General features: G+C 54.7%; 1 protein-coding gene across 1 annotated transcript in view; it reads left to right on the top strand.

Annotated features, from left to right (window-relative positions):
* Positions 1–12,570, top strand: part of Pepd (peptidase D) — a 90,986-nt gene that overhangs the window by 65,277 nt on the left and 13,139 nt on the right. Inside the window, exons 10-11 of the mRNA XM_069998567.1 lie at positions 2,172–2,240; positions 3,761–3,838. Coding sequence (XP_069854668.1) covers positions 2,172–2,240; positions 3,761–3,838 — 147 coding nt within the window. The remainder of the gene's footprint in view (positions 1–2,171; positions 2,241–3,760; positions 3,839–12,570) is intronic.

Below are 12,570 nucleotides of genomic sequence, written 5' to 3'. Positions count from 1 at the left end.
CCCTCTTGTACTCATCATGCACCCGCCGACGTTTTGCGTCTAATATGATAAGCTGGGCTTTGGGCCCAAGAACGGTCCACAAAGTCTGGCTAGATTTGTGGGTTCCCCTGCCCCAGGGGGGAAGTCGTGCTGCCATTCTTGAAGATGTTTCCGCAGGTGCAGGCCTGGCTGTGTGCCGTGTTTCTGTTCCATTCACTTGATCATCTCCAGGCTGGGTCAAATGGATGCCTCGATCCAAGGCAGCCTCTGCCCCGGCCAGGCTATTGGAGTGAGGAAATGAAGGGGTCCCGAGCAGCAGGGGTGTAGCTGGCTGCTGGTTGGAACTTGGACCCATCCCTTCCCCTTCTACTGCTGAAGGAGGTGCCCCCCCTGTACCAGGTCATTGCACCCCAGACCCCCCTCTTTTCAGAGAGCCCAAGGAGGCAGGGGCTAGCAATTACGCCAATATCGTATGTGTGTGAATCACAGTATCTAGGACCACCAGGTGTGTGGAGGTGACGACAGAACGTGTAACTGTCCTGCCTGACCCGCTGTCTGCTCTCCTCTGATAGATAAACTTGTTTCTAGAAGTTTTAGAAGGTTCAAAGTCGGCCCCAGGCAGGAAAGTCTGTGAGACTCTTTTAACTCCAGTGAACCACCAGAAAACCAGAAGTAGAGCTGTGGCCCAAGTGGTAGAGCACTAGCCTTGAGTATAAAAAAAAGCTCAGGGACAGCACCAAGGCTCTGAGTTCAAGTCCCACAACCCACAAATAACTTAGTCTCTGCTGAGGGGAATATTTGACAGGGACATGTGCTGCAGGCCAGCGCGCCAAGCCCAGCCAGGCCCTGCCTTTACAGAACATGTTTGTCATGTGCACGTGCCAGTGGCACGGCTGCCCCTCTGCCTGTCCTTTCTGAACCCAGCCAATCACCACACACCACGTGGTCATCTGCAGCTCACCTGTCCTATCACCTTGATCATGGCTATGTAGCCTTCAGAAAGTTAGTTCTGCTGGGGCAAGACTTCCTGTCCCGAAGCTACAAGAGCATCGTGGGGACCAATTCTGAAGCTGCCAGGGGCCCCTTCATGCAGGAGGGCTGGCTGTGGGGGGTACTGCCTCTACCCTCCAAACTCAGGGCTGTGACTAAGGGTCTCGGGCTGAGGCAAAAGGGGCATTTCTGCCTATTCTTTCACCTTGAACACAGGAGATGGGTGGGGGGAGGGGGTACCTTATCTCCTGGAAACTCCTGAAATCCTTTGCATGGAGGAAATACTTCCCCTCCAGACACCCAATTAGCCTGTGAGGTTTCTAAAGCAAGTCTGAAAGTCGATTGAATCTGGCAGACCTGCTTCTGCATAACAACTACTTAATACCCAATCATCACAATTACACATAATTTGTGTTTACGGTGCCTGGAAGATTAAACTCCTCCGCACAAACGTTCTCCAGTGCAGCCCTAGAATATGCAGGGCAGGCATGCCCACGGCTGCCTTTGGTGCTCTGTCCGTGGCTTGCCCTGGTGCCAGAGAAGGATGGGGGGAGAGGTCTGGGGGAAGGGGCCCCTCACCAGCTCAGTTCTGCCAAAGCTGGGCATCTGGAGTGCAGCCTGGGCCCCTCACCCCCCAGAGCTTGTGCAAATCCAAGGTCCTGTAATCACAAGGCATGGGGTAAAGAGGCACAGAGGTGGAGCCACTCCAAAGCTCTGGGCAGTGCAGCCTTTCTGGGGTTCAGCACCCCAAGGTGGCCAGTCTAGCACATCAGATCCTGGAGCCACCATAGACCTACTAGCCTGCCTGCCCGGGGTGGCCGCGTAGCAGGGGTTAGGCTGGTTTGTGCCTTCATCTTGCATCTGCAGAGGTCCAGCCCAGGACAGCATGGGGCCTGGATGGGGGTTGTGTTCTTGCTAAGGCAAGATGGTGGGCGATGGAGACACAGGAAAATCTCCAGCCTTACAGACACACAGACCTCTGGCTCTAGCCTGTCCCCCAGAGCTCTCTGTCCCAAGCCCTAGGATCAGGACACTGCTGGGGCAGCCAGGGTGGTGAGCTCCCTGGCACAGGGCTATGTCTTGGATTTCCTGGATGCATAGTAGAGCCAGACCTGAGCTGTGGATTTTCACTGGAGATTAGGACCATGCACCTCTGGCGACTGCCTAACCTATTTCTCTCCCCCCCCCCCCCCCCCCCGCAGCCTGTTCCAACATTACTGCTACTCTCGGGGTGGCATGCGTCACACCTCCTACACCTGTATCTGCTGTAGGTAAGTATACCCAGGTGTCTTGGGTAGGAGTGTTGGGGTGAGGGGGGCGGGGTGAAGGGCTGGGGATAGGGAGCTCACTTGCCCACACCAGTGCCTGGCACCCAAGCCTAGAGGTCATACTTACCCCTAAAGCCCTAGGACCAGGTTGTCCCTGGGCCACACAAACCAGGGAGCCCAGCTTATGCCATCCTGTCCCCTTCCAGGGCTCCCATTAGGAGCTTGAGATTGTGGCTTTGTGTGTAACTGTGATGGGGTATGGGGACTAGGGTTTATGTCCTTGTGTGTGTGTGTGTGTGTGTGTGTGTGTGTGTGTGTGAGAGAGAGAGAGAGAGAGAGAGAGAGAGAGAGAGAGAGAGAGACTCTGGTGCAGCAGTACAAGGATCATTGGGTCACGGCTCCGGCAGGAGACGATCACCAACTGCAGGAGGCTGCGGGGATTCCAAGTAGGTGTGGGTGGCGCCTGCACATGGCTGAGCATGCTGGTAAAAATGGCCCCGAGTGCTGCGTTCCCCTCTGGGGTTTGCATAGCTGCGTGGGTGCCTGGCGGCATGTGTCACTATGCACTGCGACCTCCCACCCCTGGGTGGTCCCCTGGCCTCTGGAACTCACCCCAGCTAGCCTGGCCCCCAGACCCCGCCAGGCTCTGCCCCTCGAGTCTGCCCCCTGCCCAGCCAGGAAGGAGCTGGACAGCGCTCGCTGATGAACACGTCCTCCCACATAAATAATACATTTGAACACCTCAGTTCTTGGAAATGCGCTTCTCTGGTGGATAGCGAGGGGAAAAAAATCATTATTTCTACTTTTATGATTCCCAAGACTCTCAAATGGGGCCATAAATATTATACCCAGGTGTTGTTTTTTTTTTCTCTTCCTTTGGACACTCAACAGTTCTTTTTTCTTAAAGATATCGTACCGGGCCAGGGGCTGATGACTCACACCTGTCATCCTAGCTGATCAGGAGGCTGAGATCTGAGATCTGAGGATCACAGTGTGAAGCTAGCCCGGGCAGGAAAGTCTGTGAGACTTGTATCTCCAACAAACCACCAGAAAACCAGAAGTGGCGCTGTGGTTCAAAGTGATAGAGCCTTGAGTGAAATCAGGGACACTGCTTAGGCCCTGAGTTCAAGCCCCATGACTGACCAAAAAGAAAAAAGAAAAGATGTTGCTCTGTGGGGCAGCTCCATAGAGCTTCCACCAGCTTCCTGTCTTCCTGAGACCACCCACGGGGGACCATCCTGGGGAGCCCCTCACCCTTCAGGAGGGGGCTCCTTGGGGCCGTTTTTCGGGCCCACGTAATATGATTCCCCAGTTCTGTTCTTTGCATGTGCTGTCCACACCCCCAGCACAGAGGGCAAAGTCATGCCCAGGTTGATCTGCAGGGGGCACTGTTGCTGCTGCCTCCCGTTGTGGCTGGCTGGGCCTGGGGGCTCCCCACCCAGGCTGTGGGCCTTACCCAGCCGCCCTCCCTGGCCTTTCCTGGAAAGTGGATGGCTTTGACAACCTCTCTTGCCTCTTCCCAGTGGTGAGAATGCCGCCGTGCTGCACTACGGACACGCCGGAGCCCCCAATGACCGCACGATTCAGGACGGAGACATGTGGTAAGTCAAGGCAGGCTCCACTGCCGCTGTTGCTGCCACCCAGCTCTGCTCTGAATGTGAACAGCCCAGCCAAGGCCAGACACTTAGCATCAAGGTCAACCAAGAGAGCTGAGCACAGCTCTCAGCCCAGACTTCCTAGTCTCAGCCACTGGTCTGTATGGTGCCTTCTTTGGGGCCAAAAGCCTGCATCCTACAAATAAGCTGAAGGGGGTACAGGACAGGGCGCCTCTGAGCTTTTCTGTGGGGCTATAGGATGGTGATCTTTCTGTCTCCCAGGCTGGATACCCCCTCCAGTGAGGTCTACATTTCCAGTCTTGTGTATCAGTGCTGAGAGATCCCCCTTCCCCCAGTTCCCCAAAACCTGCTAGCCTCAGCCACAGCTCCATGGCGGGCACCATTGCGCCATCAAGTTCAAGGAGGGAGGTAGCAGGTGGGCTTCTGGCTGTAATCAGCCCTCGTGGAGGGTATGATGAGGTAGAGTGGGCAGAGCCCCAACCTGCACCCCAAGATTGCGATTCTGCTCCCAGATCTCTGACACAGAGCGTGGAACACGCTGGGGTGCCATCCCGAAGCATGGGGAGGATCTCTGGGCACCCATGCATACAGTCCCTCTCACAGCTACTGAGTGTCCCCTGCCTTTCATCTCCACTGTCCTGACATTCACCAGAGCCAGCCAGGCCACCCTGTCTTGGCCTCGCTGTAACCTCTGCCTCAGATCTAGGGTGTCTTTTTAATCCATGGCTGATGTCCTGAACAAGGCCCAATGCAGCCCTGCCCCTCGTTTGTTTGGTTGGTTTTTTTTTTTTTTTTTTTTTTTTTTTTTACCTTGTCATCACAGGGTCAAAGGGGACCCAAAAGGACAGGTCACAGAAACCCAATCTCAGGGAAACTGAGGCAGAGGCAGCCACATAAGCAGATCCTTCCTGTCCTGGGAGCAGCTGTGGCTGGCTAGAGGACTCCTCCCCACAGCATCCCCCCAGGGAAATCAGTTGCCCTTCCTCTCCCCTCAGCTGCCCCCAACAGGGGTCCTCACTCCATAAAAGGCTGTCCTTAGCTGTAGTCCCTGAAGGACAGGGGTCTAGACCAAGGTCCTGTGTACATCAGGCCTCCACACATGGCCCAGGTACTGTGGCCTCGGCCCACGTGGGCAGTGCGTGGCACCTGTGTCTCCCAGTGCAGCTGTAAGTAGCAATGATTCGAGGAAGCCCACTGGTGCTCATGCCAAACTCAAATTGGTGATTTTGTTTTTCTAGTGTAACTTTGAAATGTAGCCAGTAGAATAATTATGAGTCTATTATAGTCAATTTATTATGCAGCATTTAGAACAACATGTTTTGTTGATTACTGCCACTGCCAGATTGCTGGCGGCATTTATAATCCATTGTTTTATTGAAATGGATCTGCCGAGCGCCCTACTGCGTTCAGTAAATAATAAATCACTCCGCTATCCCAACATAAAAGGCACAACACTTCACCGTAAGGTATGAAACAGGAATACAGTGTCACATGGAGTTCTTCAGAAGCCAGGGGCCTCCCAGGGTGGGGGGGATATGTTTCAGGCACACGCCCCAGCAGGGCACCTGGGGTCCCAGCCTTTGATTACGTAACAATGCCCCAGAGAGATTTTATGTCTGTAATAAAGCTATTACGGTATCAGAACTGGTTCTGAGCATTCTGGGAAAGGGTGCTAAGGGACACCAGTCCTTCCCCTCCATCTCTCCCAAATCTCAGGTATGGCTAAGGTTGTGGAGCTTTGTTGTTTTTGTTGTTTTGTGCTGGTCCTGCGATTTGAACTCAGGGCCTGTGTGTTTTTCCTCAGCTTTTTTTTTTTTTGGGGGGGGGGGGTCCGGTCATGGGGCCTGAACTCTGGGCCTGGGCACTGTCCCTCAGCTCTTCAGTTCAAGGCTAGCACTCTACCACTTGAGCCACAGCGCCATTTCCGGCTTTTTTCTTTTTGCTTATATGGTGTTGGGGAATCGAACCCAGGGCCTCATGCATGCAAGGCAAGCGCTCTACCACTGAGCCACATTCCCAGCCCCTTCCTCAGCTTTTTTGTTCAAGCCTGGCACTCTACCACTTGAGCCACAGCTTCACTTCTGGCTTTTTTGTGTGTGCTTAATTGGACATAAGGTTCTCATGGAGTTTGCTTCCCCAGGCTGGCTTTGAACCGCAATCCTCAGATCTCAACCCCCTGAATAGCTAGGATGACAGGCATGAGCCACCAGCACCTGGCTAAGGGTTGTGGTTTAAATGGTAGTCTCTGCCTGGCAAGCTTAACGCCCTGAGTTCAAATCCCAGTTCCACTGAAATCTCAGGTATGGGTAGCCCTCCCGCCACACACTCTCTCTCTCTCTCTCTCTCTCTCTCTCTCTCTCTCTCTCTCTCTCTCTCTCTCTCTCTCTCTCTCTCTCTCTCTCTCTCTCTCTCTCTCTCTCTCTCTCTCCCTGAGCTCATGAGCTCAGAGGGTTACCCTCCATAGCTGAGCCACCCATAGACCACCCAGCTTCAGAGACACCTGGGGGGAGTAAGTACAAAATAGCAAAGCCAGGCTGCCCTTAAAAACTCCCGATCATCCTTCCTCAACCTCCCAACTGCTGGGATTACAGGCATGCGTCACCACAGACATTTTAGCCCTGGCAAGGATGCTGGGTAGGACTTGAAGGAGGCTGTGTCCACTCTCCCACCTTCTCATCTTCCTAGCAGCAGGGGCCTCTGTGGAGCGGGGCAGGGCTGCCTCTCAGCCCCTCTGCCAACTTTCACACTGGTCCCTACTGCAGGTTAAGCTTATGATCCAAGAACAGAGTAGTTCAAGGCCGTCCCTCACCCTAAGCTGATGGCCCCTGGGTCCCTCTGTGCTTGCCAGGGCCAGATCCCAACCCAGGGGGCAACAGGACCTAGTGTGGTTCAAAGCCCCGGGGCCCTCGCTCAGCCCAGCCAGAACTGTGAGGCCATGTACAGGGCCTATGATCTTCATGCCTCTGGGTGTGTGTGTTGGGGGCCGGGGGGGCTCTCTCTTGGCTTCCAGAGCTTTCTGTTATGTCCTGGCATTGCCTCATGAAGCCCACAGGCAGGTCACTGTCCACGGGCAAGCATCAGCTGCTTTGCATTTTCCTTTTTATTAAGGCAAGCAAGGCAGGGCGTCTCCAACGGGGCTCCCGAGGGCGGGGCTCTCACTCAAATGCCTCCCACGTGCTCGCTCACAGGATGGGGTCTGACAAGGTCACTGGGGGCCCCTGCAGCCAGTTCCAAACAGGGGGTGGGGGTGGGCCCCCCTCCCGCTAGGTCATCTTTGAGAGCCCGTGGGTGTCTAGAGACACCAAGGACTGGCAAGCTGGACCTGGGCGACCCTGGAATGTCAGTGCCCATGTCTAAATCCTGGGAACAAGGGCACCCCTGGACAGGACAGTCTGTGCACCCCCCTGGCCCTGGGCAGGCGCCCCTTTTCAGGATAGGAACTGCCCTCAAGGTTAGGGGAGGCCCAAGATGTGGCCTCAGCAGCTCTAATTTGGGACAGCCCTCTTCACCAACTTGCCTCCTGTCTCTTCCACCACCAAATCAGCCTCCGCACTCCCCAGCCTCCGAAACTTCTAGAACACAGGTCCAAGGAGGCCCCAGACCTGGGTTGCCTAAGCTGTAGGCTGGAGGTAACTGGTGTGGTCATGAGCTGAATATTCCAGCACTGGCCAGAAGAGGGCAGTGTTGTCTCAGGACGTGGCTGGGCCTCGTCCTGGTAGTGATGGGTGTGATATCCTGCCCTCACCCCTGCCCTAGGAGGACCTGCAGCCCCGGCCCTAGCTCAGCCACCTGCCAATCCCCTCCCCTCATTTCCTGCCATGACTCCAGCCTTGTCTGCCTGATCCACAGAAATGGAGCTCCTGTTTGCCTTCTTTTTTTTCTTTCGTGTCAGTACTGGGACTTGAACTTAGGACTTGGCTCTTTTTCCACTCGAGGCAGGTGTTCTACCATGGAAGCCACAGCTCTATTTCTGCTTGATTAGAGAGGAGTTCCCCTTCTCTCCCCTCGCCGCCTTCCACCTCGCTTCAAACTTCCATCCTCAGATCTCAGCCTCCAGAGTAACTAGGATTTACAGGTGTGAGCCCCCTGGTGCCTGGTGGATCTTGTAATCTTCAGGACATGCCAGGCTCTGGGGCAGGGCACAGCTCTGGTTAGCTCGGTCTAGACAAACTGTCTATGGCCTTCAGCACCTCACTTTAGTTACCCCCCCCACCCCCACCATTCCCGAGCTTGTCACCTTCCCCACGTGGTTGCTCTTCCTGTGCACTGGGTCAGGGCTGTGTGGCCACACCCGCTCAGTGGACGTCTCGAGTCACAGTTTTGAGAAGTGCTTGTCTAGACGGTCTGGGTGCTCCCGAACATCACAAGACACTAGTCACCAGAAAAGTGCAATGGAGCATGTGACTCCCCCCACCACCCACCCACCCAGCAGCCACAGCCCTGATGCCCAGCCTGGACTATGGGGCCTTAGACGTGGCAACAGGCCCTTGGGGGAAGCAACCTCTGGGGGCCACCACCCTGGCCAGGGTTGTGATGACTGGGGTGCTCTTCCTGGCGCATGTCACCCATCTTAGTGTCATTCCAGGACACTGGTAAAGATGATTCTCTCCAGAAATCAGGCCCCCAGCACGTGACTGTTCTTATCAGTGTGTGTATCGCTGGACAGGAAGCTGCTGGTGATAGGGGCAGCAGGGTGGCTATTCCTATTTCCCCAGGTCTTACAGGACCTAGGCAGATCCTGGGGAGGAGTTCACCTGATTAGGGTCAGCTCGCTGCAATCCATAGATACAAGTGACCCCCCCCCTCCCCTGTGGGCTTTCTACCTCCTGCTGAGATCTGGGAGAAGTCAGAAAACCCCACCCCGGCCTAGAACACAAATGAATGTCAGCACAGTTTTGCATTGCTTCTGCTGTTCTGGACACACGCGTGTGTGAGATGTCAGTGCTGGGTGAGAAGCGGCTAAGAGTCAACGCCTTATGCTCAGTTGGTTAAAACAAAGCTACAAGCCAGAGGACAAAGCGGCCCTTGTATTTAAAACAAAACAAAACAAAACAAATGGCAGCATTTCTCTGGGAGGCCTTCTGCCTGTGGGCTGGCCCGTCCCTGCAGGGGGTGATGGGTGCTGAGGGAGGGGAGAGGGGGAGACCCAGGGAGGGTCTGGGTGGGCCAATCGTGGCAGGTAGCCCAGGCCAAAAGCTTCCCGGAAGAGCCTGTCATCTCAGCCAGAAATACAGTTTGTAGGAACACACGCTGGGGGCGGGGGGCGGGGGGGGGGATCGAGACTCCAGCATATTGCTGGGCGACATGTGAGCCTCTTCCCCAGATGTCTCAAATTATGACACACATCCTCTCGGCCAGCGATGGGTAGTGTCCCTGGTGGGTGTCCCCAGGCAGCCAGAAAAGAAGGGATCTTGCGTTTTTTCCCTGAGCCAAGCATGATGGAATTCTCCATTGTCACTCTGCCTGCAGAGGATCGCTGGAGCCAGTAGACAGGAGTGCGGGGAGATGATTTATAAACACCATGGCTTTTGTCCCTAGATTCCAAGTGTCCTGAATCAGAATCACTTACGTGTGAAGAAACTCGGAGGGAGATTTCAAACAAGACAGAAAAAGATAGGGAACTAAGAACCCAAAAATAGACTCAAGCCCTTGCCCGAGTGTCACTGAGCCAGGATGAAGCTGACGGGGCTGGGTCTGAACTTCCTTCTCCAGGACATGGATGGTTAAAAAAAATAATACCAACAACAACAACAAAAGGCAACTGAAGCTGGGTGCTCGTGGCTCACGCCTGTCATCCTAGCTATTCTGGAGGCTGAGATCTGGGGATCCCAGTTTGAAGTCTGCCTGGGTAGCAAAGTCTGTAAGACTCTTACCTCCAATTAACTAACAGAAGGCTGGAAGTAGAGCTTAAGTGACAGAGCGTTAGCTGTGACCGGAAAAGCTCAGTGACAGCACCCAGGTCCTGAGTTCAAGCCTCAGGACCCACACACACACACACACACACACACACACACACACACACACACACACACACAGACACACACACAGACACAGACACAGACACACACACACACACACACACACACACACGTGGCTAAGATCTTGGAGGTAAAGGCTGAAAAAAATCCAAGCACATCCCACCCCACATTTCCTTACTGAGAAAGGTTTGAACTTGGGTCAGTCTGATCTGTACCTGATGTGTCTTATTTTGTGCTGTTCTAGGTGAGTCCAATATTTGGTGTGTTCTGTGGGCTTCCTGATTTAAAAAAAAAAAAAAAAAAGTTCCCAATTTCTGGTCTTTTAGATCAGCGTAGTGCGATAGAGCTTTGTGTTCCCAAAGAATCTAACACTCTCCCCCCGCCCTTCTCTCTCTCTCCTGGCTCTGTCCTGTCTGCCCAGGCCATTCTTGGATGTTCTAAACCATCAAACCACAGAGAATTTTCCTTTGTTGACTCTAGGGAGCCCAAATGAGAACGTTCTGCTTTCCCAGGCAAAACTAGGCCAAGACCCCTAGTGCAGCCCTGTCTCCGCTGCGGCCTGGCCCTGAGAGGACACATACCAGCCACTAGGGGCAGTGTCCCCATTTTAAAGATGGCAAAGCTGAGGCCCCAAAGGCTGAAGGCCAGAGCCAGGATGAGAGCTCATTGCTGGGCTCTGAGTGGCTTCTCTTCCCTGCAGCTGTAGGCATTGCTAGACCCATGTTCAGAGCCTCAGTTTCTCTTCAGTTCCAGGCTTAGCTATGTCCCACCCTCTGGACCGCTTTTAGGGGCTAATACTGCATGTGGGAGCAAATGTATGGACAGCTTCTGGCCCCAGGCAGGTGCCTGGCCGTGTGTGCTTTAGAGTCTGTTTCCTTGTATAACTGAGCTGTGGTGAGTCACATGCAACTGAGGCCAGGTCCCCCTGGATCTGCTTCAAATAAGGTCTCCCCTGCTCTCCCCCTCCCCCCCAAGAGTTTGACCCAACCCCAGCCTCCCTGTCCTGCTAGTGGGGACACTGAGAGTCACCTGAGGTGTGCACTGTTGACACTGCCCAGGGTATTGTGCAATCCGAAAAGACAGGAGATAACCCAGTGCCCCGCGGAGGACTTTGGAGTTCAGCAAAAGCGTCTGGGGAGCCTAAACACTGGCGCTCTACCTTTCCGACCTGCTGCTCTGGTGTGGCTGCTGCCGCTGCTAGCTGGCCACGTGGCCACCGCCCCGCTCCTCCTCGCACTCCGCCAGAGTCCCACCCCTTACCCCAGAGGCCAGCACACAGGCAGCTTCTGGAATGCCTGTGGTTTTCCCTGCAGTTGGATTTGGGTGAGAGGCCCTTGTAAAAGAAGCCACAGCGGTGCCCAGGGGCTCGGCTTGGCCAGGATATGTGGCTGCAGAGGGACCCCCAGGGGAAACCCAAGCCGGAGCCGGACTCCAAGCAGAGCAGGGCTCAGACAGTGCGAGCAGGCAGGTCCCACCTCGCGTCTGCCTGAGCAGACACCCCCCTGCCCCATAGAGGCTGGACCACCATCCCCTAGCCATTTTGGTCCCATCAGTATCATGATTCGACCATGATCCCATCAAAGGACTGGGTGGGCTGCTTAGGGCCCCTCCCCCATTCTTGCCTGGGTGGGGGGCTGCACCCAGGCCTCACCCTGGCCTACTTGGGGAACAGCAGGCCGCTCTGTGCCCCATCTCATTCGCCACAGAATGAGCAGGGCAAGATTCCTAATCTGAAGTCGGGCATTGGTAATCTTTATCTACTCAGGAGGCTGAGATCTGAGGATTGAGATGCAGAACCAGCCCAGGCCAAAAAGTCAGTGAGAATCTTACCTCCAATAAAACAGCCAAAAAAAACCCCCCAGAAGTAGAATTGTGGTTCAAGTGGTAGAGCACCAGCACTGAGCAAAAAGAAAGCTAAGCTAAGAGATAGAACCCTAGTCCTGAGTTCAAATTCCAGCACTGGCACCAAGAATAAAAAGGATTCTTTCATTTGAAATTTTTATATTTTCTTGTTACTCTAAAGGTGATGGACAGAGGGGTTATAGTGACATGTCAGGTAATGAGGACATTTCTTTTTGGACAGTGTCAGTCATCCTTTCCCTTGCTCTCTCCCGGTTTTTCCGGCTGGGAAGGTGGCTCAGTGGTAGAGTGCTCGCCTTGCATGCCTGAGGCTCTGGGTTCCATTCCTCAGCACCACATAAGCAGAAAAACTGGAAGTAGTGCTGTGGCTCAAGTGGTAGAGAGCTAGCCTTGAGCTGAAGAGCTGAGCTGAGGGACAGTGCCCAGGCCCAGAGTTCAGGCCCCATGCCTGGCAAAAAAAAAAAGAAGGGGGGGTTCTTATCTGCCCTTGACCAGAGGACCCATCAACCTCTGCTGTGCCAGGGGCCCTGTCACGGGGCGTCCAGAGGAGTGGTTCCATTACCATCCTGACTCAGCAGCCGTGGCTGGCTTCCCCATTGCCCTGCCTCTGCTGGCTCCTGGGCCTCTCCCATCCTCCCTCCCACACATCCCTCCTACCACGCATGCTCACCATACTCCCTTCTGTCTGCCTGGCTCCCCCTGAACTGCTAAGTGCATAGGGCAAGGGGGTCAGGTGGCAGCACCATCCAGCCAGACCCTGGCAAAGCCTCAATGGGCCTGAGGTGACCTTTCTCAGACCCTGGAGGACAAGGGTGTCCCATCTCGGGGAGAGATGTCAAGGTTCCCCCTTCTGGGGGGACCCCAAGCTAGATCAGCACC

This window comes from Dipodomys merriami, unplaced genomic scaffold (genome assembly GCF_024711535.1).
Source record: "Dipodomys merriami isolate MVZ:Mamm:240054 unplaced genomic scaffold, mDipMer1.0.p SCAF_52, whole genome shotgun sequence".
Lineage (NCBI taxonomy): Eukaryota > Metazoa > Chordata > Mammalia > Rodentia > Heteromyidae > Dipodomys > Dipodomys merriami.
This window is presented reverse-complemented; position numbering and strand designations above follow the sequence as displayed.